Source organism: Varanus komodoensis, unplaced genomic scaffold (assembly GCF_004798865.1).
Source record: "Varanus komodoensis strain SLA01 unplaced genomic scaffold, ASM479886v1 scaffold26, whole genome shotgun sequence".
Lineage (NCBI taxonomy): Eukaryota > Metazoa > Chordata > Lepidosauria > Squamata > Varanidae > Varanus > Varanus komodoensis.
The window spans coordinates 8,087,264-8,114,342 of NW_025335684.1; the positions used below are offsets into that span (position 1 = coordinate 8,087,264).

Genomic DNA, 27,079 nt, shown 5'->3' on the forward strand with positions numbered 1-27,079 from the left:
TAAGGAATTTATAATCAAAGCACATGGTCTGATTTGGAAGCTGGAACTGCTGAAGAAATTGGCTTCGAAATCTACAGGAAACTCCGTAGCTGAAGCCAGTGCAGCCTAGTGGTTAAGAGCATGGGACTGGGACTCGGACAATCTGGGTTCTAGTCCCCACTCAGCCATAGAAACAACTGGGTGACTTTGGGCCAGGCACAGACTCTCAGCCCAACCTACCTCACAGGGTTGTTGTTGTAAGGATAAGACTGAGAGCAGGAGGAAGAGAATGATGAAAGCCACTCTGAGTTCTTTATCAAAGTGCATCTAATAAATAGAAATAAATATCCTTGAATATCCTCAGCTATTACTGTTTCTAATGACTTCTTTGTTTTATAGTAAACTTTCAAAATTGACTTCAGTGCAAAAGACCTGCAATGATCCAACACTGCACAGAATCTTAAACATCTACTGCACAGACTGTAGAAAACATTTTGGGGAAGTAAATCTATGAATACCTTTTATCTGTCATCCTGAAAGAAGATATTTCCTCATCTTTTTTTTCCAGAAACAACAACAATGTTCAGGAAAAAAATGGGGAATACCCTTTCCTTTCCAAATATTTGTGTGGCCTTCTGGGCCTTCGTATTTCTCAGAGTGCCATCAGAAGGGCATTACATCCAGAAAATGACAATAATTTTAACAGCAGCAGCCATAGAGAAAGTGCACCAGAAATTTTTTAAGTACTCTGATTCTCTGGCTCAAATCAACATCCTCAGATCATCTGGCACATGGGAGCAGATTTCCACCAAACAAAGTGGTTAAACTTCAGCAGGAGTTGGACAGGAATAGGGACATGGGTCTCTTACAGATTCCACAATCACAAACTCCAGAACCAACCACCATCTTAAACAGCTTTACAAAGAGATCAGACCAATTCTTGGGTCAAGCTATAATGAATACTAGCCATGATGACTACATGATAGGAGTGGGCAGACTTCAGGTTTACAGAGTCTACTCTGCTTTTTTCTTTTACCATACAACTGCCAAGGTCCAAGTGGATCCAGATACAAACCAGTAGCTGGAGGGGTCACAACTCCTAGAATGACAGACCAAGGTGGCTTTGAGCACAGGGTCACCCTAGGAGCTTGGCTGAAAGCACCAGAACCAAATTCCAATTCCTTCCAAGCAAAAGTTCGCCCCTGGTTTTCCCACAAGCACGAGTCATCTTAAATTCAGCAGCCCACCAGAACAGACTAAAGATGTACCTAGTCTAGCATTATGTTCCCCCAGTGCCAAACAAGACATTCTGGGGAGTCCCCAAAGCAGTGCTCCTCACCTGTGTTTCTCTGCCACTGATACAGAAAAGTATACTGCCTTCAGTGTTGAATATATAACCATCATTGCTAGCAACAATTGACAACCAACGTCCTTCATTAATTTGTCTAATTCTCTTTTGAAGCCATCAAAGTTGACAACTGCCACGGAATCTTGCAGTAGCAAATTAAAGCAGTGTTGAGTGATGAGCAGTGTTAAGCTGCACTTCCCTTTAAACAGGACTGAAACCTTTCAAAACACAGAAAGTCTTACAGAGCTAATTTGAATAATGGCTTCCTAATGCTTCACTCCAACATTTACATTCAAATGGGACATGCAAAGTTCAAAGAAGTGCCTCTGTCTGACTGTGCGGAAGACTTTCCCCTACTCCTTTGTGCTCCACACCCAAAAGATCAGATTTTCCACATCAGAATGTGAACACTGCATAAACCACATTGCTAATAATTTAAGCACATTTAAGAGATTAAGCACTGCTTATTATTTTTCAGTAATACCTAGCTGTCTGTTGAAAATGGAACCATGTTAAAAGCAGTAGATCTTACCAGATTACCCTGATGAAAAGCTCAAAGGCTCCCGGGAAGACAAAGTCATCGCTGCCTATTGCCCAGCGCCTTCCAAACATCACCATTCCAGGCATAGTGGAGACCTTGCTGCTGCTCCTCAGCACCTGCAGAAAAACATAACACCACCTGTAGATTGTCCCCAGTACACTCACTTGCCTAAAGAAAAACCCGTTTTTTACCCAAACATGCTTATTCCAATTTTATTTAAGTTCTTGCTGAGCCACTCTCTCTTCTCCTGTCCCCAAAATAATGCTACAAGCTGGCACATAAGTCACAGGTAATTTGCAATGCATGTGCATTCTTTGTCCTCAGCCAAGTCCTTGTAAATCCTTTAGTTATTTCCACGGTCACAACACTTCTTACACACATTTTCCAGAGACCAGATCTATTTCCTCCAATAAAGACCCTTCAATATCCGCCCATTTGTCATCCTAAACTCTTCCAGGTAACTTTTCTGCAATCACCATCTGCCCAAATCCCCATCCAAGCTATTCATCTTCACTGAGTGGAGCTTGAACCTGGACATACTCCAATCCAGAGAGTCGTGCAGAACCTTAAAAGATCAAGGATGTATCGTGGCAAAAAAAAATATTCTGGGTTGCTGGAGCCCTTTCTAGCCTATGAAAGCTTATGCCAGTCTAATTATCACAGTGAACACAGCAAAAAGTCTTTTCACACCTTCAAGACTAGCAAATTTTACCTACTGGCTTTCATGGCCCTGGAGAGCTTTTCGCGCCTTTTAATCTTTAAGGTGCCAAAAGCCTCTTTTGTTGGGTTTGCAGCAACAGTCACACAGCTAGTACGCCAAGGGAGCTGAGCAAGACTTGCTTCCAAGGGAGCATCCAACAGGTCCAGAGAATACAGCCTGCCTCCATAACTCCCCAACAGCTTCTTCCACCACAATAGTCTTTCATCCTTAAGACAGGTTGCACTAGAAGTTTCAAAGGTTATTCTACACCGCAAGTTGTGCCCAGCACATTCCTCTGCGCCAAGTCTGTGAAAGCAAACTCTTCTGTGCTATTTGCTGTCACAGAGAAATGCAGGGTCCCTTGTAGAATTGAACACACACACTGAAGCTGCAGCCTTCAATATCTTAAATCAAACCAAGAGATAAATGTACAATTTAGATGTGAATGTTTAATAATACGGTTAACAAGAACCCCTTTTCTTCGCTGGGCCCACTTCTCCTGTCACCGACACCCCTCTGGAAATTTGGAGGACCCCCCACCCCCCCCCATGACACACATTTCCTCTTTGCAAAAGCAAAGCCCCTTCCCCTTCCTTGGTGCGTGCCTAAGGAGCCACCCCTCTACCCCCCACAACACACCTACTCCAACACACCCCCCCCCAAGATACCCTCCCCACCCAAGAACCCCCATGCCACAGCGCCCCCTTTCGGCAGCTGCGGAATTGCCAGCCCGCCCTACCTGCCGGGCACGAGACCTCCGCTTCCCGCACCTGCTAGTCGCCGACTAAACACTCGGCGTGATGACGCACCGACGTCCAGCCCTTGGTTCTACCTCCCAACACCACCACCGGCGCCTCCTCCAACGAGCCACCTTGCTGTGCGCCTGCGCACTACTCCGGCGCGCCTCTGTGGAATTCTTACTGCCCTCGCCGGAGGCCGGGATGGAAGGAGAGCATGCGCAGAGGAAAGAAACGGGGGCAAGGACGGGGCACTTCGTGTCAAAGGCTCCAGGCAAAGCAAACTTCCGGTTGTCGTTAGACTCCGCGCGGGCGAAAGTGTCGCGATGATCGTGTGAGAATGGTAAAAGAGAGCAAGGAAGTGTTCAGCGGAGAGAGGGTATTTTTAGCCGTAGTGTTTTGGAGTAAGTGTGTTGTGGCGGCTAGAGAGCCGGGAGATCCGGGATCTGCTCCCCACCCAGCCGTGAAGCTCCCTGGGTGACTTTGGGCTAGCCACTCACTCTGAGCCTCGCCTACTTTGCAGGGGGTTGGGGGATAAAATGGCGAGGAGGTGAACCGTGTGTGCCCTCCCCGCCTTGGGTCCCTTGCAGAAGGAAGACAGGCGGGCCAGAAATGCAGTGGAAGAGCAATAATACTGCCTGCTCTCCAAACAAGAAGCGAAAAAAGAGCGAAAGGATGGCATTCACGCCCCGAAATCCTTGTTTGCATTTGATGAAATTTTGTGGAGGTTGTTTTGGGAGGCCTCTTGCCCCGAAATATGTCATATTTTCAGATTTGTGAATCTGAAATATGTCAAGATTTTTTAAAATGCTAGCATAATACCTTATTAGGTTTATTCAAATGATACGAAAAGGTGCAAGCTTTCAAGATCTTCAAATGGCATCCTCGGGTAAGATGATACCAATCTCTCGAAAGCTGCTCCATTTGAGCTTAGTTTTTAAATTGGCTTAGTTTTTTGGAATTATTCCTTTATGGTCAGCATAAAACCTTTGCGTTTTGTGTTGCCAGGTTCCGAAACCCGTTGCCAAATGGTCTCGTACGGACGCCCATTGCAAATGAATTGCAATGCAAAAATTGCAATGGAAGAGGCTTTAAATCTCGCCTGCTTTGTTTTTGGGTTTCTGCGTGAATTGTGGAGCGCTTCCAGCCTTTGCTTTCAGCCCATGGAGACTTGCCAACTGCAACCAGGAACCGAAAGCTGTACTAGACAGCCCTGATGAGAGCTGCACTTTTCCCTTTACGCCCTCCATTTCCAGACACGTGCATAACGCAGCGAGGAAACGCAACCCATATTCAATACGCCTCTTCAAACTTTGTTCTGAGAAACTCATTAGGATTAGCGCCTTGCTTAATCCCCATGCAACCAGATTGCACTCCTCCGCATACTTCTAGAGTAGTGTTTATTCCAATAGTACTGAATGCTAAAGGGCTTATCCCTAAATATGCATAATTTCCCCCCGATTTATTTTATCCTAACCTTTTCCGCTGCAAAGAAACGAAAGCGGCTTCCGTAAATTAGGCTGTCCATATACTGTTATTGCGCTGCAGCTGAAATATTCTCCCGTTGCCTTTTGAACGTTGCAGTTGCTAATGTTAGATGTATCCTTTTATTATTTTTGCACAGACTGATTTGTTCCGTGTAAAAAAGCATTGCTCACTGATAGCGGCATGGAAAGATGAGCATGTAAACAGGCGTTCGTTAGGGTACTTTATTAGGTATTGTATTACCTAAGTAGTTTTGGGTAAGAGTTGACAAACTGTAGTGCTCCAGATACCATCAGACAATTCCCATCAACTCTACCCTGCAATACCCAATAGTGAAGGATGATAGAAAGTGAATTTTAATAACTTTTTGTAGGGCCACATATGATATGGTTGGCATATGAATGTGTTACATGGTGTCTTTTATGCCTCTGGAAACTGTACATGGGAAGGAATTCTGAGTTAAATCCAGGCAAAGGAAAAAGGGGGCACCACTCTAAGTTGCTTACCATTTAGCTGGGTAGGACTCAAGGGGTGGAAGCAATTCTGCCTTTCCCCCTCCTAATTCAAGCAGTACTCCATCATCCATCTAAATAGCCTCTAGACCCATGTAAGTCCTGGGTACTTAGATCTTGGTTAGCCTTGCATAATCTTGCCATGACAATTAAATCCAGATTGGCGGAGTTTTAGTGCAAATTATTTTCATTTTATAACCAACCACAGGAACAGCCTTGTGAAAAAGGATGCTTTAGGGTTTACCGCTAATGCATATTAATAGAAGCCACATTAGAACCCACAACCAACACGGATCAAGGGAAAGCTCATGAACTGCTGCTTTGAAAAGGAGCGAGCGAGCTAGCTAGCTTTGGCTGTAGCTGATGCTGCCAGATGGCTGCTCAGCAACATGGGTAAGTTGCAGTTCGGGCTTAATGCTTCTTTGCTTTATGCAAAGGTCGATGTTCCAATCTGTTGCCAGGAGTTTCTCCCCCAACCATCCATTTAATGAATAAGACACAGCAATACAGTGAGAAAATATATTTGTAACAGAAATTACACATACATGTGAGCAATAAAGCAAGGTTCGAGGCACAGTGTTGCTTTTATTCTAGATTGGCCCTTCCACAATTCTGGATAATTTCTCCAGCATTTGCTCTCTCTGCCCTCATTTGCTTACCATTTCCTCCCACTCTATCACCTCTGCTGCTCTGGGGAGATACTGAGAATTTAGTAAGCCAAGTGGGAGAAAGAAAACGAAGGTCTTGGGAAGCACTTCGTTTATACTTCTCCAACATAGGAATAGCAAATCCAATTTGGTAACTATGACAATTATCCAACTGCCTCACTAATTAGGGGATGGTGTGCCTTTAAAACAGGATGATTATCTGCGAGGTGGATATGCAGCTAGTTACAGGAAGTAGATTAAGTGGCTTGTACAGTTTATCAGCCTTCCAATTGCCAGGTTGTTATTCTCAAACATTTGTTACATTTTCCCCTTTCCGCACTTACTAATACACTAACATTCTTTAGCATTCTTGTTTCCTGAACTATGTCAATTTTGCAGCTATATCTTTTTCAGATGTGACCAAACGCATTTTTTTTGAACAACTATGTCACAGCTGCTCCTGATGATAGGTTTGTAGAAGAGGCATAGTTCGAGGACACCACCACAATGTATACCACTGCATAAGATGTTTATTAGGATGGTAACACAGGAGAAGTCATGCAACAATAAAAAAGGGAATCATGTAAAGATGATCGATAGTACTTGGTGCTGCTGATTGTGGAAGAAGTTTATAAAAATGACACTAATTGTCCCAAACTGGCACATTTAAAACTGCTTGAAAGCTGAACATGGAGATTACTTGAAAAAAGTATCTGTCTTAAAAAAAGTTGTAGACATTGTTAAAAATTGCCACCTACAGTTTACTTCAATTGGACAACTATCACAAGTTCTTCCTTACAGCTGCAACACAAAGGTTGCTTTTAAATAGAATTCGAGCTTTAAGCACCCCCAAAAGGTATGGAACAATTTTGTTCTGAACGAAAAAAACAGAAAGGTCTGCTACTAAATCACAAAAGCAATGGACTCTAAGTTCAGAAAAACCTGCATTGGCACCAGATACTCTCAAGCTCATGTCTTCAGGAGGTTAACAGAGGTAGAGGACAATATACATTAGCAGACTCTATAGGGACATCCCTGTTTTACAATGAAAAGAAAAATTATAACCAAGGATAGACATGAAATGGCAACATCCTACCCAAGAAAATTTTCTGCTATTTGTAGTGTGATTTCGGCTGATCTCCAACTTTCAACTTCTGGGAGGAAAAAATAAATACAGTGGAATGAAATTTGAAATCAAAGAGAAGACTGTTACCATCCATCAGTGAGCACACAGCTGTGTGCACCGAAATAAGTCAGTAATTTAAAAAGAACCCTTCGAAAATAAGAAGTGTTTTGCACTTATTCCTAGTCATAAACAACCACACAAAACCTTACTTTTTGGAACTATTCCAATTGAAACTACACACTGAATTAAATTCACACAGTATTAAGTTTCTTTATGTAAAAAATCTTTATACATAGTAATAAAAAAAGATAGAGGCAAGATGCATCAAACAGAAGTCAGCTGGTTGTTCTCTGATCCTACAGAATCTGCCAAGGATCTGCAAGAAGAGCGGGAGACTGTCTGTCTCAAACATCTTCACCTTTTGCTTGTGGTAAGGATTGTTCTGTCTAAGCATCCAGGATGACAGATGCTGGCGATTGGTTTTGGCACTTACGCAGGCAAACTGAGCTTCTTTCCTTTGAGTACTAAGAGATAAAAAAATAAGGTGTTATTACACCTACACATGCATCCAAAAGCATGATGGCTGTTATGGTGTAAAGAGTACAAATAGGAACCCAAGAAAAGCCCTGTGGATCAGACCCAAGGTCCATCCAGTCTAGCACTCCGCACACCAGCCGCCCACAGGGTCCCTCAAGCAGGACGGGTGCCAGACCTCCCCCCGCCCAGCTCCTCAGCAACTGGTGTGTGCAGACATGCAAGACCTCTGGTGGAGGCAGCAGCACATGGCCAGCAAGGCTAGTAGCTACTGACAGTCACACACACACACACACACGTGTGTGTGTGTCAATTTGTAAACAAGAAAAGGGTTTGATATTATTCATGGCAGATGAAAAACATGAAGAAAGAGCACTGTTCTGAGAGTGACACCAAGAAGATAAAATGGAAGGATAAAGATGGGTAAACATAGATTATTTTCATTCTTTCTTGTTTAAAGAGCGATCCAGTTACATAAAAGCTCATCACAAACATAGTAAACCTATATTTATGGTCTCATAAAAATGAAGTGACCTGCCAATCATATCGGGGCATTCATTTGTAATGTACTGCCATGACAGTGGCAGCTTGACATAGGTAACGAGTACTATCTACTGTTCCCTAAATTCATAAAATCAAGTTATTAAGAAGTTACATCAGGTGCACCCCCTTGTGTTATAAAATATTGCACTATGCTGTAAATTAACATGTTTTCAGTGATGAGATTTGCACCATTGTTTAAAAATATAGGTGAAGAACTAACAATGACACACTTGGTTTCATTGAATGGTTTAAATCAGGCTCTTGGCTATTTACACTATGACACAAGTCAATAATTCAAATGTCCTTGATTTGAATTCATCCACCCCAAAAGGAACATTCTGTGCAAATTAAGGTGCTTGTAAGAGCAATGAGGTTATTTAAAAACAGCTTGTAGCAGTAGGGACAAATATACTTGGTGTCTGAACCCAGCCCCGTATCAATCAAGCCTGGCGACCCTGGGCTCCCACGCTGGCTCTCCTTCTGGGTCACAATTCCCTTGCTTTTGCTGGGTGCCCTGTTTGCAGTATTATTAAGCTGCAAGCGCTTGTTGCAAACCAGAAAAGAAAATCAAGCACAAGCCATCTCTGGCCTAATTCAGGGAGGAAGAGCAGGTAGGAAGCAACCCATGAGCATTTCAAGGCTTGCTAAAACTTAAGACAGCACTAATGTCAAAGATTTGCAGTTCTCATACATAACCAGATTGTGAGTTAGTGAACCAGATGTCACGTGACTAGGACTGGGAGAAAGCCAGATATAAAGCTCCACTGAGCCATAAAGTTCAGTCTAATCTACCTAACAGAATTGTTGTAATGATAATTTTGGGAGGGCAGGAACTATCCTCAGGGCCACTTGGAGTTAATCCAAAGGGTTTATCTGCTCTATTGTTATACTAGATGTCAATCTGAGGAATTTCAAGCCCAGTAATTGGTTAATATTCAAAAGACTTTAATTGTCTGGACCTGTCTGAGTCTCAGTCCAACACAGCTGCTTGAGACCAATAATGAAACATTTATGCTATAAAATATTACATCCTCAATTTTTAAACTATATCCACAGACTATATCCATGGACTAACTCTACATGAGAATTGCATCCTAGGAAGCAATCATACTGGGCTAACCAGTCACATTTTCCCAAGTTTTCTGTACAGGAAGACATTCCAAAGCATAATCATTTGCTATAGCAGGTAATTTGTGCTTGGGTGCTCCAAGCAATCCCTGTGCCTACTCCATTCCTTTCCACAGGAAATAGGCAAATGACAAGCTGCGTATTACTCCACCCACTTGTCCTCCTGGTGTTAGAATTTTTGCCATGCTTGTATGAATATCACAGGGCTGAAATCTTGAGCAAAATAAAAATTCAACATGAAGAAGCCAAGTCATGGACACTTATGCACCATAAGGCTTTTCAGCATTTGCTTAAAATGCAAATTTTGTTTTGAATGCCCACGTTATATATGATGTAAATTTTGCAATTTAACAATTAACTGGAGGGGGTAAGAAGGCTTCAACATACCTGGATGCATCAGGAGCACAAAGTTAAGGGATAATACAATGTGTAAGTACTTGAAACAAGTCGTATATATTTCTGAACAATTGTGACAGCCAGAAACTTCCTTCTTAAAAAAAAACAAAACAAAACTCCCCCAAACTAATAATGAAGATTCTCAGGATTCCATAAAATTATCTGACAAAAACTAAATACCACCTATTACAGCGCACCTACATTTACACATAATTAGGTGGCCTATGATCATAGGCACAAACACCCCAACATAAAACTGTAAGTGGCATATATCCAGAATGCCAGAAGTTGCTAAAGGATGAATTTAGCAACTTCCCCAGAAGATTAGAGTTACAGTTTCAAATCCTTGTTGCAATATCCTCCTTCACTATTTCTTGGTCTCAGTGTAACATGATGCAGGTGCGTTTAAAAATTGCCTGCAGTGCACACACCCACCCCCCACAGAAATACATAGGGGGAAGCCAATGAAATAAAGGAGTCAGGAAAATGTCTCAGGAATGGTTTTGATACCCCAAAGTCCATGAAGATCACTGATTTGTCATGACATGCAAGGACTGCACTACATCCAACCGAGTATGACGCGTGCTTCTGTTAGGAAACACCTGTGGCTTAATGGCAGCTAAGAAAAACAAAAAGAGGCAGGAAAGAATACAGGAAATGCCTCTGCCAACTTTTGCTTTGAGGCTGATGGTTTGTAGTCCTGAGGCACATGAAAAGGATCTAGAAAAACACACACAATTGTGTCTTACCTTTTGTAACATACAAATAAAAGAAGTCACAGTAGAGGATAGTCTGGACCACGCCAGCAACAACAGCTATAAGGTCAAAGAATCCCTCGAAGTAGTAGCGCCAAATCCAATTGATAAGGTACAAGGCACGGTACAGGCCCAAAAAGAAAAGATAGTGAGTCGTGATGGTCTCTGCTTCCCCAGTTTTACTAATCATAAAAAGTTGGGGAAGAATAGCAACTGACTCCAAGTAGATGGAGAAGGTCCACAAGATCTGCAAAAACCAAGAAGACATGACTGAGTGATCCCATCACTAACAGGTAGCCACATGCATTTGAAAAACATGATTTAGCAGTTTTATGCTGTTGCATGAACACATCAGATATCTGAGAAACTAAGCAAAAGAGAGTGTGAGGCAAGGAATTTGCAGAAGTACAGAGTTTTGTGCAATGCAGCACTTATGTTTATGATGTATCATGTCAATAGTACTACCTACCAGTAGTACATTACACCACTGAGTACTAAACATGCCAAATACAGAAGGATGGACAATACGGTCTCAGATCAATGCTGGTTATCATGTTTAGTAGCACTGTAAGGTAACTCATAGTTTTAAGATGCTGGAAACAGCAAGAACCTACAGTGTCCTCTTGGGTTTGTTAATAAACTTTGTGGAGAAACCAGTGAAGGATAAAAACCTGCAGGCTAACTTTTTAGCAATCAATATCTGTCAATATTTGCTAACAAATGAAAAAATCCAAAACCACCTTCAGTCTGGTAACTTGTTCAGAACCATCTTGTATGCAATGATTATGTCAAACTATCTTCAGTTATGAAGTTACAATGAAATCATGTTGGTGCCGTAATTTTAATCCAGGGGAGAAATTTATGGTGTTTTAGAGCAGTAATTTCCCCAGGGGGAGTACCTGTACAGAATTTTTGTCCATGTTGTAAGTGTAATATCCTGAAATAATTTGTACATGATCTATTTTATTATAAGTATTTTTATCCCACCTCACCATTAAAAGAAATGTTAAAAATGCTTAGCATTTATACTTGTTACACAGTATTTTTGTTTAGTGATGGTTACTTTTTACACAATGACTTACACTGGTTTTTTTCCATTTTTTATATAAATAAATGAAACAAGTGGGAGAAAATCCCATACATCAACCTGAGCCCTTAAAGATAAAATGAACAAACAAGAGAGGCATGTACCCATGCATGATAGATCTTATGCATATCATGGATCAAATATAAGATGCATATTACTGAATTTTCCATTTCCCCTACTATCTTTTTAAAGAAAGCACAATATTAAGAATTGTAGTTCTTCATATATACTCTAGATGGCACCAAACACTTCCTAGCTGCTCTTTTAAGGATCCTAAATTACAGAAAATGAAGGCACAAGCACCAGATCCCTGTCTCCTTGGAGCAAGCCTCCCTCCCTCCATGAACTGAATGTTCTGATCATTTGAAAACCACAATCCTGTAAAATTTACCTGGGAGTAAGTTTCACTCGTTCAAGAGGTCTTATTTCTGAGTAGACATAGAAATGCAATGTATGTCTGCTAAAAATAGTTATAATTATGTCTCTGCATTTTCCACAGAGACTTATAAAGCAGACCCACCAACATATTCTTTGAACGAGGGCTGTCCTCACTAGTTCTAATCCCTGCACCTCTTTAAAATAATGATATGGGGAAGGGGAAGATACAAGTGCTGAATCTGCCCACCGCCAATGTAAAAAAAAAAAGCTGTCCACCCCCTCCACATAACTCAGTACAACTCTATAAACATAAACATTTTGCCTTGAATGAAACAAGTTCTTTTCATGTAATTTCCGAACGCACAAGCCTCACGAAGATACTAACCTCTAGAGGAGAGAAGTCATGATTAACAAGAAAAGACAGCCCGCCAACTGGAACCACGAGGAACTCCACTCTGAATGTATCGTGGTTGCCATCATAGGTAGCCTTAAATTTCATGTAGATCAGGTAGACTGTAGCATACGAGCAAGCGATGTAGATAAGCTGAAAGGAAGAGACATTCTCTCAGATGCACTCAAGCTTTTAATCTGTGTTTCCATCCTAAAAACACTGTGCATATACAATACGGGACAAAAGACCTTTTTATTTAAACGTCGTTTTAATTGTTAATATTATTTATTGATTCTACATCTTTGGCCAGGACGTCTCCAATTATATTGTTTTTATATTGTTGTTATGCTGTCATTTATTGTTGTGAGCCGCCTCAAGGCTTCGGCGAATGGGGCAGCATAGAAGCTTTCTATCTATCTATCTATCTATCTATCTATCTATCTATCTATCTATCTATCTGAATGAATGAATGAATGAATGAATGAATGAATGAATGAATGAATGAATGGGACTTTGTTGATTATTCAAACAAGTTTCTCGTTCCCATTCGCTCAGTTACATTCATCAGCTTGCTGCACTGTCCACTTAAAAGACTTATAAACTGAATACAGTAGACTCTGGACTATCCAGCTCACGACTATCTGGCCTAGTTAAAAAATAACTCTCAATGAACAGTAAAATAAGTTTAAATAATTTTTGCAAGAATTAAGCCTGTGTTTTACATTAATGTTTTGTTTATTTTAAAAGTGTATGTATTCATACTGTACAGTGTACATCATTTTACGTTTCCTGCAATTAAGTTAGACATTATAAAATTTATCTTAAAATGTGTACAATATTTTTTCTTTGGACTTCTTTTCTGTAATAAATTTTTAAAATGTACAGTACAGTACATTACAAACATTTATAAAGTACTGGCCTGTACTAAGAGGTCAGAAAATATGAGTAAGAGCGGCTTTTGGTATAAAAAGGGTGTTTTTAATGGTATGGGTGGGGTAGAAAGTGAGCATTTATAGAACTCTGGCCTATCTGGCTTTTTTGTTATCCGGCCCGCCCTTCTGCCACATTAGGCTGGACAGTTGGGAGTCTACGGTACCCATTTTCTTCTTATGTTATCTGCAGTATAAAGAGGCAGTGTTTTAAGACTTCAAAACCAGTTTACTGATCGATTTAAGTTTTTTTCAGAAGATTAAAGAAGAAATCAATCTCAAAATTCCATGCTCTGAAATCAACACAATCTTTCAGATTCTAATGCTGCAATTGCAAATAGACAGACTTAGTTGTAAACACCCCACTGATTCCTCCCCCGCAGCCTTGGTGCCAGTGCAGACATCACTGCAGTAGCCTTAGATGACTGCCAGAAAGGAGCTGCTGCATCTTCCAACAACTCAAATTTTAATTTAACTATCAGAATTTTCTTTAATAATTTGTTAAACTGCAGCCCTAATAAGCATTTATAGTAGCAGTTTGAAGTTTTCAAAGCGCAAAGGATCACAATCCTTAAACCCATTTTATAAGGTACATAAGTATTGTCATCCCCATATTGCAGATAGAAGACTGAGAAATAAGGCAAATCGGGAACTTCTTGATTCACTGGTCAGTGTTAGGCAGTTTGCTACATGTCTCCAAAACCTTACACCTTCAGCTGGGCACCTTCTGTAGAGACCCCTGCATCCTGGCCGCACCATGGCTTGCTCTCAAGTAAGACGAATAGCAAAGTCCTTATGGATCCAAGATTTAGTCACAGAAGGCTAACTTATATCCCACTGATTACAGTGGGTCTACCAGAAATAGAACTAAACCTGGATCCAATCCACAGTGTGCATCAATAGTTACACGACCTAATATCTAGAATATAAAAGAGATGAAGAAGAATGGCAGTGGTGCCTGATAATGAGTCAAGCATGACAATGACATTAAAGGCCCACTCTCCAGGGATAAGACTGCAGTGCTTGTGGGTCGCTCTTCTGACTGCTGCTCTTTCTGACCACAGGAAGGAACAGCAACCCATCACTATCTGGCAATGGGATCCCAGGGGCCCCAGGCACCTTGAGCCCAGGGGACACGCAGCAAGATGGTCCTCAGCTCCTGGTGGCCCAAGGTTGCAAGTGTGTTTAAATCACAGTCTGAATCATGCAGACAATTCTGCTTCAGTGCAAACAGTGGTACTGACAGTGGTACCAACTGATAGTGGAGTGGCTGCACGGTGGCCATACAAGATAATTCAAGAAATGAGTTTCCAGACTATTCTCCGGCCTGCATCAAACTTTGGAAAAAAAAAGTCACCTTAAGGAAACTGTCTTTCCTTGAATTCATGACACCAACTTAAATGGGAGGAGAGTGGAGAAAGGCTGAATGATTTGCTCAAGGTCATATAAACAATGCCAGAGTCAGAATCCAGGTCACCACCGAGCCTGTTAAACTACAGTAACCTCAGCTTGTGGCTCTCAGCTCACCTCTTTAAGTGCACTCTCAGGAAAGTTAAGTGCTTTACCAAGCAGACAGACTGGGCAACATGAATCACCATCTCTGGACTGGCACAGAAGTAGCTAGCCAGACACAGAAAATTCCCTAGAAAGCAGTGCTCAGGGTGCCAACAATAACACCAGTGAAAAACAGTGGGAAGCAACCAGATGGACTGCAAGGTAAAAACCTCCCATCTCAGAATTCTGCACTGCACTTTTCATATGAAAGTGAAATTCTGCTGCTAAAATACTATCAGACTAGTTCAATAGTGAATAAAAAAATAGATGAAGAAAAAGATACATCTAACATATTGTAACATGTTGATTACTGGGGTAAAGGGATACGGGTTGAGTAAAGTTTTGGGTAAGTGGGCGTCAAAATATTCCTACGAACTGAAAAATCGATGGAGCTCCTATAGATTTTCCAGCTTTCACAGTCAAGTCAGGAGGCTTCATTGACCCCAGAATTTCAGTGCTCAATCTGAAGTTCAGAAAAATTTAGGTTGGCCTATCAGGGGGCTGTATTCCTGAAAGGCACACATGGAAACAACGAAGTTATCCAACGAAGTTATCGCAATCTACTTTGCCAGGGAATCTGGCAACAGGAACCGTCACCAAGAACAGCAGCAGGTGGAGAAAACTCCGCATAAACTGTCTCTCCCTCTCTCTGGGAATTTCCACAGTGATAGCTCAAGTGAAAGAACACCAAATGCCTGCACCCCCACCACACACACACTGTGCAAGTGCGATTATCCACTTTTGTTCATCTCTTTTACTTCCCAATCTGCATCTCTCTTTTGTTTGCACACGCCTGCAAAAACACATATACGGACACAAGTGTCGGTCCCCGTCAGGAGGAGGAAGGTTCTAGTAAGAGGGAGCTGTGCAGCTCCACAGCATCTTGGACTGCCCTTGCAGACCTCGCATCTTTACCTCTTGCTGTCTGAATGGTGATCCTACTTAACCAAAGCATTATCAGAGACTCATTCTTCTCAGAGAAACTGTAGGGCCATATTTCCCTAATTATGCAGATTATACAACTGGCAGGTGGTAAGTTCTTTGTGACTTAAACATAGCTACATAGAGGTTTCACAGAAATTAACTTCCAATAAATGCATTTCATTTTGAAGTGTGTTATCTTATTTTATTTTTTTTTAAAAAAGAGAACTAAACTAAGCCAGTCTTTTGGTGGACCAAATTAAGCCTAGAATCAAGTCAAAAGACCGGCTCTTATCCAAGGGTTGACAAACTCTGGGGAGCCATTTTCCTTCTTAATTTTCTCTGAACTATGACCATTAGGTTTCAATGACTAGACAGGAAACATTGACTTTTGTAAGTATAAATAGCTTGCTACTGCTGTTGTTAATTAATCATGCTGTTTTGTGGGGCCCCCAGTAGTCTCCCAAACAGAGGGTGGCTCACGTCTATAGCTGCATAGGTCTCGCGCCTCTGCAGAAAGAGGCACTGGGACTGCTTTTTACCAGGCCCTAATATTAGTAAAGCACTAGACAAAACAGTCAACATCATCATTACACTCAGCCCCCAAATTATATACAGATAAATGTGTTATAGTACTGTCAATGCACACTTAAGACCCCCTAACATTTAATAGCTTGGAACCGTATCAAGCACTCCAGTTCTCCTTGGCACTAACCTAGCAAACAGAAAGAAAGGCAAATAGCCCAGAGAAGAGGGAATAACCCACTGACTCTGCCTGACCTGTGGAAGGCCTGGTGGAGAGCAATCTTGCCTTCCCACTCCAAAACGGTCCTGCACCCCTGCTCTAGTCCAACGAACTTGCAGCTCTCTTGTCTGACTGCCTACAGGTGTAAAACTGCCTTTCAATCCTCAAAACAGACCACCTGGAACCCAGTATTGAGAAAGGGTGTGACTCCAGGTTGGCTTGCTTTCACATGGGACTTGGTAAGAAGGAGCCATGAACGGTTATGAGAATCCAATGGAGGTAGTGCTGTTTCAGCATACCAGGCATCCGTATTACGGAAGTACAGATTCCACTGCCAGAAGGAACCCCGATCCCATTTTAAAAGTTGGTTATTATTATTCTAATGTATATATTTTAATTTTATTTAGGTGGTTCCTAATTTATTGTTGTAAGCCGCCCCGAGGCTTTGGCGAATGGGGCGGCATAAAAATGTTTTAATAAATAAATAATAAAAAATAAATAGCCTCTATGAATTTGGACAGAAGGGAGCTCAGAAGCAAGCTCCAAGAGTCAGAATGCAGAATTGCAATACAGCTTCTGACAACTTGAGCTTTCTCCCCGCCTACAGTCCTCCTTGCACTTCCCTCAGACTTTATCCTCCCCCATCACAATACTTCCTCCAGTTCTTGCAAAAGTCTAGGAAACACAGAGCAACATTTGCAACTTAGTAAGAACCCAAATGCAGAATGTGGATTTTTCTTATTGGCACCCACAAAATGAGATCTGAGGAAAGCCTCACGTGAGCTAGGGTGTCCTCAGAAAGAAGAGACACCGAAGACTTCATATAGGCAGCTAGCTTGTAGAAGAACAACACTGCAAGCAGGGATATTCAAGAACATATTCATGGCAGTAGCAAAACTGGAAACAGCAGAGCATCAGAACACCAGTGTTGCAACAACCAGGGCAATAAAAACAAAGAGTCTCAGGAGCCTTCTCCAAATGACTTCAACCTTTCCTGCCAAACAGTTCATCCATGTGTAAAATGGAGAAAACAATATTCTAGCAGTGAAACTCAAAATACAGGCTCAAAACACTACTGATGACTAACAGCAGAAAAGCCATTTACCGCCACATTTTTAACCTTGTTCCCTAATATTGCATTTTATTCTGTACCACTGCTTATACCTTTGTGCGGATTCAGTTGTAATTGTTGTGGCTTTATTGTCTTGTTCTTTCATTTTTGTGTGTTTAATTTCTGTCAACTGCCCAGAGAGCCTTGGCTACTGGGTTGTATAAAAAAGAAACAGAGCTGTAAGACACTAATTCTCTTTAATCAGCACAAATTTTAACAAATGGAGGAGGCAGTCTATTGGCAGATGTATTTTTGAACCTTTACTCCAGTTACCATGGAAGCTAATTCCTTAAAATGAACATGAGGGGAGAAAAATAATTGCCCATCTTATCCATTACGCCATACCTTCATAGAAGTGTTATACAATGAAATGAATGAAGTGAAGAGATCCAGGTAACGAGTAGTGAAGACCAGTCCAAACAGAAGCTGGCTTTTCCCAGATATACCTAAAGCAATAGAGAAAGCAATATGAAGAAAGGCCTTTAAAACTCACAAGTGTATAAACCCCCTTAATCCAAAATGCACAGATGCCCGGAGTCACTGGTTGTCCCTATGCCAAAGGGCTCGCACAGCACAATAATCAAACTCAACAGCATCTCACCACCACAGTGACAATGTTTGCAGAACACCCCCGTGCATGAGGGTGTGCTCACACACAATCTTTTTTACGGGCATTCTCAATAAGCCAGACTAGCAGTTGTATTCAGGACCACCGGTTGACTTCATTGTCTTCTTAACAGCCAACACATGGGGCAGTATGTGAAAGGCTTCACAATTATGGCTCAGCTTCTGTATTTGTCATTAGTTGCACTGGTCAACAAAAGCACAGACAAGTGCAAGAGAACAATGAACACAGCTGAGGATTTTTTTTTAACTCAAGTGTTACTACAGCTTAACTGCTTTTCAGTTTAATATTTTTAAAAAGTGGGTTGCCTCTTTATCATGTGGTAAGATTTCTCTGGAAAACTTCTGGGTTTGTTACATCCATGTTTTATTTTCACTTTCATTACTGGAGTCATTGCTGGTCCCCAGAATAAGCCAGACAGAAAAGGAATTGTCTATCAGGTCTGCTAATACATGGCAGGAAAAAGAAGTACTTCCACCAGTAAATTAAAGCTCTTTCCATCTCCCCCACTTTTTTATTTCGGTAAAAAGAGAAGAGAAAGGAATGGAAGGAGGCCAAGGTAGATGGGTTGGCATTTCTAGTCATCAGCCAAATCTAGGAAGATATTATGCTGTGCTGTCTGCCAGATTCAAAATAGGCCTGAATGATAACAACCTCGCAGTCTTGTCCTACTGATAGTCCAAGGACCACTAACTCGCAGACTGCCTTGCAGACTGTACCTGTTGCACAAATAGGTGTGCTGCAACGGGATCACTATCGATCAAGGCTGGCCACCAGCCAAAAGGTTCAGGAAGGATCTCTTCCCTACTACAGGCTGTGCAAGTTTTGTCCACCTCAAAATTAGGGTTTTGCCAGGTTTCAGATGACACAAATGCTGTTTCAGCCAGTACTTTTTGCAGAGATAAGTTTTAGCCACCTAAACGAGTCCCATGGCTGGGAAAGGTTGAAATCTTCTCTTTCAGGAGTGTGGTTAATGGTAGCAGATCTATGTCTGCCTCTGTTATTCCCTTCCACTGAATCCCCTACTTGGCAGGCAAAGCTATGGCTTCGGTCTTCTAGGAAAACTGTTCCAATATTCAATAAACATGCAGCTTATTTCCATCCCAGCCCTTTCCCCCATTAGACTTCCATAAGGAGTTATCCAGTCTGGGCAAGGCCCAGTAACTCTGTGAGAAATGACTGTAGAGACAGCCTCTAAACTTTAAGTCACTAACAGTTCACTGACTTCCAAGGACTCATCTACACTGGGAGGCCCTCAAGCAGGACTCAATGAACGATGAGAAAACATCAGACCTCAATTTTCAGCACATTTACATACATCCATTTCCCACTTTACAACTGAAGCTTTTGACAGGCAAACCATTAAAAATGACCTTCCCACTACAGGAAGTTTGCAGGTCACATTTTTGTAAAGAGTACGCCTCACTGCGTGCAAAATAGGAGCTGATTACAATACATGCTTCATTACATTATTATAATGTTGTCATGTGCCCGATTCATACAGCTCAATGTGAACAAAGCACTCAAGTAATAGATGTTGCATGTTTCAGCATAAAAATAAAAGCACGTACTCATATGACTAAACCTATTTTTTCATAGTATCAGTTTGAAGGAAAGGACTATTTATATATCACCTTTCTGCTAATACAATCAATGTAGATTAGAGTTTAAAATAATATCATATAACGTAACAGGCATGACACAAAGGGGAAAAGGAAGAACAAACAAATTCAGGTGCCACTTTTTATATAGACCTGGTTCACACATACTATTATTCCAGTTTATTTCACTTGCCTGATCCAAGCTTTATGGTTTGTTTTTACCAATACCTTGTTTCCCTCCTTCCCCACTCTTTACCTCTCAGTATTCCAAAAGCCTCTGCAGCATTATAGTACTGGCATGTAGAATGACCAGTTTTTATTTTCTGCCACTCTTGTCAGCAGGTACCATAGGCTAGTAAAGCGTCTGAATTCAAACTTAATGCCAACACATGGTTTAAATAGTTCAAGAGCCAACAGCAGATGACAGGTTGTTTTCTTGAGTTGTTGATGGTTAACAACCCATATAGCTAAGCTTTAGCACAGGGCTTACATGTAATTCAGCAAGAACACACAGGGTTGTTTTTACATGTGAACAAAGTCCGTGGGAGATGGTTCAAAGATGGCAGACATCAAATGGCAAGTGATCCTAAGCTGAAAGAAGCAGACTTTTCCATTTCATCCCTTCCTCTAATGCAGGAGGGTATAGAAGAGAGATCTTCAGATACTTTGAACTCTGACATCCAGAAGTGTTTGCCAACAAGATCAATGGTCAGAAATGCTGAGCATTTTAGTTCAAAGCATCTTGAGGCCCACCTTCTGTCCAAGCTACTGTAAGGCAGCCTGAGGAATGCCAGGCAATGGAGACATGAAAGGTTGACTGTCCAGTATCAAGAAAGACATGCAAGCGTGTTTGATGACAGCAGCAGAAGATTTATGCCAAGATCCCTTTATATCTTGAAATTATCCATACTGCCACCTTGCTTAAGCATGCTCCTTCATATCGATCTTTTATTCCACAAGATGCTTGGCAATTCATACAATTTTTTGTATGATCTGCTTTTATGTGTTCCCTCATTACAAGTCTATTCAAAGTAGAAACAGTAAATTAAAGGAAACTAGACTATAATTATGGTCAATTAAAATATATTTCTCTCTTAACCACTTTCCTACAAAATGTCAGTGTCATATATTGCCCCGTCTCATCCTGCAGCAATTATGTTCATTGAGTTAATGCTTCCTACTTCAAAAAGGCAATTTGCATTAAAAGTTTTGAAGACTGCATAACTAAGACTAAGAGAATGTCTCAGTTTTGATCATGCATTTTTCAATTCAAACTTTGCTAGTTGCCAGCAGCTTTAAGTTCTCCATAATTCGGTCTATAAGCAATGTAACTGTTTCATATTTGCCATACTGACCACGCTGGTACTGAACTACAAACTATGCTTAATACACCCAATTTTGAGGTGGCCAATAGTGTTAAGAATAACCCCAAAAGAGCCATTTTCTAGCCAGTAACGTTCTTAAGCAATTAACACAATTAACTTAAGATATTTGCATCAATTTATGAAATAAAAAGGGCATCTTCCCCTCCTCTAAACACATTGCCATACACACCCTGACAACTTCCACTAACCTTCCATCTCTGTTACTATTTTTACCCCAGCCAAGGGACCTCACTTTAAATTTGATAATACTTGGGAAGAAACAAAGCATCTGTATCAAAGATGATGCCTATTGAATACAGTGATGAAATATGGATGTAGAACACAAACATTCTAACGAAGGCCTACCCTGCCTTATCTGTTGCTGTATGGGTCTCCTGAATAGGCCAAGGGATGCTCCATGAGCCTCCAAAATTGACTGGGACAGATCAATTATTTTCCCCAGGCAAAAAAAACAAAAACAGTGCCTCTTGTTCCTCTCTCCTACCACTGCAGAGTCTGTCAGTAAGCATGCAAGCTTCCCCCTCTCTTCCTCAAAACAAAGCTGCTTCAGTAAGACAAATACTCTCCTTCTCACAGTAAAAGCTGCCCTTATTTACAGAATGTCTGGAGAAGCAGCTTCATCACAATTATTTCTGGTGTTTTTTGTGAGAAGTTAAAAGTCAGAAGGCCTTGTCACAGCTTCAAGAAACTATCCTGGGAAAATTCATAACACCTGTTGAACCTTAGTAACCTCTTTGTCATTCTCCTAATAGTGCTCATCCAATGCAGTCACCATGGTCCTAAGGTACAGTAATAGTCAAAAAAAGTCCCCCTCTGATGACCCTGCTGGGTCTGTTATTTTAGGGTAGTCACCTCTAAATTAGAAACCAGATGGCGTTGGCCTGCATCTCCCATCAGCCACTGTCAGCTCAGCCAATGCTGAAGTATAGAAGATTCAGTCCAACATAATCTGGAGGGCTTCAGATTATTCTCTCGCCTGACGGCACAAGGAGCTAGTGCAATAAGCCATTCACAACTGCCCAGGTATCACTCATTCCTAATGGGGCTTTTGAGAATTAACAGATAAACAAAGTATAGATTATGCTGTATGCATGAAGATAAGAAAAGCAAATGAAACGAAGTTACTGGGTAACATGGATGTATGAAATGCCATTAAAGTGGATGCCATGATAGCAGTACCTTGATTCTACGTGCGCTTATTCAGAAATTAAGTCCCACTGAGATTGCTGTGTTTGCTTCTCAGTATGCATTCATATGATGGCAGCCAGATTACAATTCCATGTGCACTTCCTACGTAAAGCCCAGTAAAATCTACAGGCCTTGCTTCTGCATATAACTGACAAAGGATCAAATTCTAGGGATAAGCACTAATTTTTGCAAACATACAGCCTATCTGAATTTACATACTCAAAGATAATTATAGTCTGACATAGTGAGAGGAGCCACTGAGTCTTCCAGTTCTGGTCACTCATCGACAATAACTCAAGTCTTGTAGCTTTAAAATCAGCTTTGGTAAAATATGCCGACAGGATTCTCTCCTCATCCAGTTCCCTGTTCAAAAGCTGTTTTGCTTGATCACAGGAGTACAGATAGAACTGCTAGCACAACATCGGTCTAGGATAATGTTTAGACACAAAGACCCGATCCAAAGTGACATTGGCACAGGATAGACGAGAAATAAATATCTAAATAAATGTATTGAGCAGCTGTATTGAAAAGAGAAAATAAATGGGGGCTCAAAAGCACAACAGAAAACAAGTTCTCATTTCTGGAAGAAATTGCTAACAATGAAACCTGTCTCAAAGTAAGGTATTAAATAACAGCCCTGATGGCATTAAAATGTTGCTTTGCAGCATGTAACAAGTATTTCTTCAGGTGAACAATGGGAAATGTATTTTTCTGTTGAGAAAGTGGCTCAACAATGCAGCAAGAATACATTTCTCTTGGAGCAGCTTTATTCACCACACCTACTGCTAGCTGCCACGTCAGACTAGGCCAGGAATCCCAATTGAGAGCCTATTCTCCTCAACCTTGATTCAATCATTTGCTTCCAATTTTCAACAGCAGTTGGCAATGCAAGTAAAAGAGCTTGCACAGTACTGATATCAAGTGGGATTGTAGTTTAAGCCTTTCAGAGAAAAACAAATAAGAGAGTCTATCGTTAAAATTTAAAAACAGATGATCAAACAACTCAGAAGCACAGCTTTGGGGCTTACAAAGTCTGCATGAAAACCTGACCTCACTGATATTTCTGCTCAAACAGCAAAGTCCATTCGTTCTATTTATGCACATTCGTTCCAAAAAGAAAAAGATGCATGCACTGTAGGGTGAAGAGGTAAAACATTCATGGTTACTGCAGTTCCCTTACTGCAGACAGATTTTGCTGGGACTACCCCAAGAATATCTGCCTACCAGATTTGTCAGTTCACTTATATTCCTGCATTCTTTTAGAATAAAGGGACACCTTTATTTGACCTGGATATTCCTAGTTATTAAGGAATTATCAAATAAGATTGCCTAAATTTTGACCACTTCCCAGTCCCCTTCAATTTCATCTGCACTGTCAGATCTCTGTATGTAGGATACTATTATCACAAATCCTTAAAACAAATTCCTTCACTTAGATCATTCCTTGCAGTACTTGGGGGCCAAAATTCTACTGGAGTTTCCAAGCCCTATCCCACTCCTCTTTATGCATGAGTGCAAAACAATCCTTTCAATACCATCTTTCAAGAGCTGGCAGTTCCTTATCTTTTAAAGGAGTACAAGTCAACGTTAGAAAGAGTTTCAGTTATTTATAAGACTGACCTATTCTCCCCTACTTTTAAGGGCATGAACCCTAATCCCCAACCAGCTTCTGTCTCTTCCAATATTGCACAGATTTCAAATGCAATACCACCACACATTTTAAAAATAAGAGGGCACAGAGAAACTATTTATTTTATTCAATTACTTATTTAATAATTGAATTATTTAATTCAACACAGAGCAGCACACCTGGTGCCTACCCTTTTCTCCTTACAATAATCCTGAGAAGGAGCATTAAGCTGTGAAGGACCCAGTTGAGAGAGGTTCACAGCCACCTGATCAACTGAGAAGAAACTTGAACCCGTGTCTGAAGCTAACACTCTACAACCATACTGGACCCCCACATAGCTCCAAAGCTCCCCTTAGCAGAGGCCCCTTACTTCCTGAAAAATCCCATAGGATCCAAGTGAGTCATCTCCCAACCCTTCAGAAGAAGGGGCACAGTGGGATTACCCTTCTTAGATTAGCACCCCAGAATTCCTTCTCTCAGAAGCTTCTAATTCCACACAGCATCCCAAGGGCTTACCACTGGTCAATCTAAACAAATCCATCACCACCACCAAGAACCTCTCCCACAGCTGAATGAAAAGCTGCCAAACAACCAGAGATATGGTGGCTGGAGAGGAGAACCCTCCACCTCCGTCACCCCCCCATTCCAGTGTTCAACAGATTTGCCCACTCTCAGTTATTAGAACATTGGACTAGGACTTCAGAGACCGGGATTCAAGTCCCCACTCAGCCATGAAGCTGCTAGTCATTTTAGATCAGGCACAGCCTCTCAGTCTAACCTACCACACAGGGCTGTTGTGAAAATACAGAGAAAAGTAAGATACCTTGAGTTCTTTGCAGGAAAGAGATATAAATAAATAAGACATGAAGACTCCAACACATGAAAATTGATGGGAGCCATCACATCACTTTACAAATCAATAAGCCCCCCAAGCCAAATCCTCACCTCCCAATGAAGCTATAGAAGGCAAACTCCACACCTGCAATAAATGGGGAATCATCATCCCATCCCTGGAGAAATTATCATTCCAAAACTGTCCCCGAGCTGAATGCAAAGTCCAGTTCTGCACCGAAGGAGGGAAATTATCTCAAAAGCAGGAGCTCCCCCCAACCCCCCTTTCTCTCCCCCAACTTCCTCGAGACTGAAAGCAAAGCAAGTCCCACGGCAGGTGAGGACCCTCCCCCTGCGCACACCTTCAAAGTGCCCAAAAACAAAGCCCCCGCCCCGCAGAAGGCGGCCGGGGATTCACCCCCAAATCCCCGCGGCGGACAGGCACCGGGGGGGGAAGCCCTCACAATAAAATAGCGGGTGGCCTGAGGTAAGCAAAAAGCGCGGGGGCCAGCGCGGGGCAGCCCAGGCTGAGCCCGGCCCGCGGGCCGCTTCCCGGGAGGAGGAGGCCGGCCGGTCCCCTCACGGGCGCCCCTCGCCTCGCCTCGCCTCGCCCTCCAGCCCGACGCACCGGCGCACGAGCGGGTCTTCCAGATCTTGAGCAGCAGGATGATGATGGCCGCCAGGTGGGAGAGGTCCCCGGTGAGGCGGAAAATGTTCATGGCGCCGGCGGAGGAGAGAGGAGCGGAGAGGAGCCGGGGACCGAACCGAAAATGGCGAGAGCTCAGCGGGCACCGAGCGACGTGGCCCGGGGACGTGGCTAGAAACAGCCAGCGCGCGCGCGGTGCACGCCGGGAGGGAAAAGCGGGCGCGGGGCGGGGCGAGGCAGCCCGCTCTGAGAACGCCGAGAGCGGGGAGAGGGGAGCCACGCCCCCTTTCCGCCTCCCTCGGAGGAGGGGCGGGGAACAGGGAAAGCCGAAGCGCGGGTGTCTTTTCTGCGCGTGCGCACAGGCTTCTGCCCTTCCTCGCCTTGGTGCCGGGAGTTAGAAGCGCGGTGCTGCTGCAGCTGCTGCGCCTGCGCGTTGTGAAGCGAGAGTTTTGGGCGGCTGGAGTCCAGCGTCTGTTAGGATTGCTTCATATGTGGGCGTGCACGTTGGTTTATTTTCCCTTTCTGGGGTTCTTTTCGGTCATTTTTGAGGGGCAGTTAGCAGCGTTGAATTCGATTGACTGGCCATGCGCATTAATTAATTGTATTTATATCCCGCTGTTCTTCCTTTCAAGGAAGTCAAGGCAGTTTGCATAAATTTCCTCCTCCTGCTCACAATAACCCTGTGAAGTAGGCTGTGACTGGCTCAAAGTCATCCAGTTGGCTCCATGACAGAGTCCCAGTCCAGGATTCTTAAGCCGCTGGCACTCTTACTCACACTGTTTTAATTGCCTTGACTTGGCATTTTCTTGTACGATGGGTGTAACCCTCCCCTACAAACACCCTTTTCCTGTGCAAAGATTCCACACAGCTTTTTTACTCTTCTGAGAAATATCCAGGGTTGACACCACTCGAGTCATCACCCTTGCAGATTCTTCAAATCCTTACCAAGACTTGTGCAAGTACAGCAAGAAGCATTTTTTTAAAAAGATTTTTTGCACATTTTTAAAGGGTTCGACAGCCACATATAACCTCTCCAACAGCTGATCGGGCACATTTCAGAGGCTCTTGGTGGTTGTCAATACTCAGCTGTGTTTTGCAATCTGCAGGAAAAATGTAAAGGGCAAAAAGTCTTCATGAGCCAAGCAGGATCACAGCAGAGAGGAGACAAGTCAGTCCTCCCACAATTTACCCTGTGAAACCATGAGAGAACTGCAGGAGGAGGAGGCATGGAGAAGGCCAGCAAGCCATGGTTAACCTGATCATTTGTTAGAATCACAGTGGATTGTTTGCACGGCTACTAACCCATCATAGCTTATTGCCCAAATGGGTTAGCATGATGAATGAATGCACCTTTTGCCTTACCCCAATCCAGCTAGGGAATAAAAGTAGAAAACATGGGCTTTAAAATGAAAACAATAATTCCTGAAAAAATCTATATAGGAAAATATTGCAGAGATTACTCTAGTTCCTGGAATATCTAAGATGCAAGTGTTCACACAAAATACCTTTTGAATAGGTCATTTTATTTTACCTTTGTCATTATGAACAAATAAGTCGTAGATCCAATCAAGGCAGAACTTGGAGATGATGTAATGGCACAAAACAACAACAAATTGGTCACTTTAT

The 27,079-nt window shown here is 42.2% G+C and overlaps 2 protein-coding genes across 5 annotated transcripts in view; both read right to left on the reverse strand.

Annotated features, from left to right (window-relative positions):
- DAGLB (diacylglycerol lipase beta) overlaps positions 1-3,335 on the reverse strand; it is a 37,708-nt gene extending 34,373 nt beyond the window's left edge. For all 4 annotated transcript variants that reach the window (XR_006415015.1, XR_006415014.1, XR_006415013.1 and 1 more), the window contains exons 1-2: positions 3,308-3,335; positions 1,860-1,984 (exon numbers count right to left, since the gene is read on the reverse strand). Coding sequence is in view for 1 of the 4 variants with exons in the window: in XM_044433100.1 (XP_044289035.1) it covers positions 1,860-1,954 (95 nt within the window). In the remaining 3 variants the exon portion in view is untranslated. The remainder of the gene's footprint in view (positions 1-1,859; positions 1,985-3,307) is intronic.
- A 3,126-nt stretch (positions 3,336-6,461) lies between these two features.
- Positions 6,462-25,635, reverse strand: KDELR2 (KDEL endoplasmic reticulum protein retention receptor 2). Its single transcript, XM_044433455.1, has 5 exons — positions 25,436-25,635; positions 17,893-17,993; positions 12,282-12,440; positions 10,426-10,678; positions 6,462-7,599 (listed from the first exon to the last, which is right to left on the reverse strand). The coding sequence occupies exons 1-5, from the start codon at positions 25,524-25,526 to the stop codon at positions 7,565-7,567; spliced, it is 639 nt and encodes a 212-aa protein (XP_044289390.1). The 5' UTR covers positions 25,527-25,635; the 3' UTR covers positions 6,462-7,564.
- Between the last annotated feature and the right edge of the window lie 1,444 nt (positions 25,636-27,079).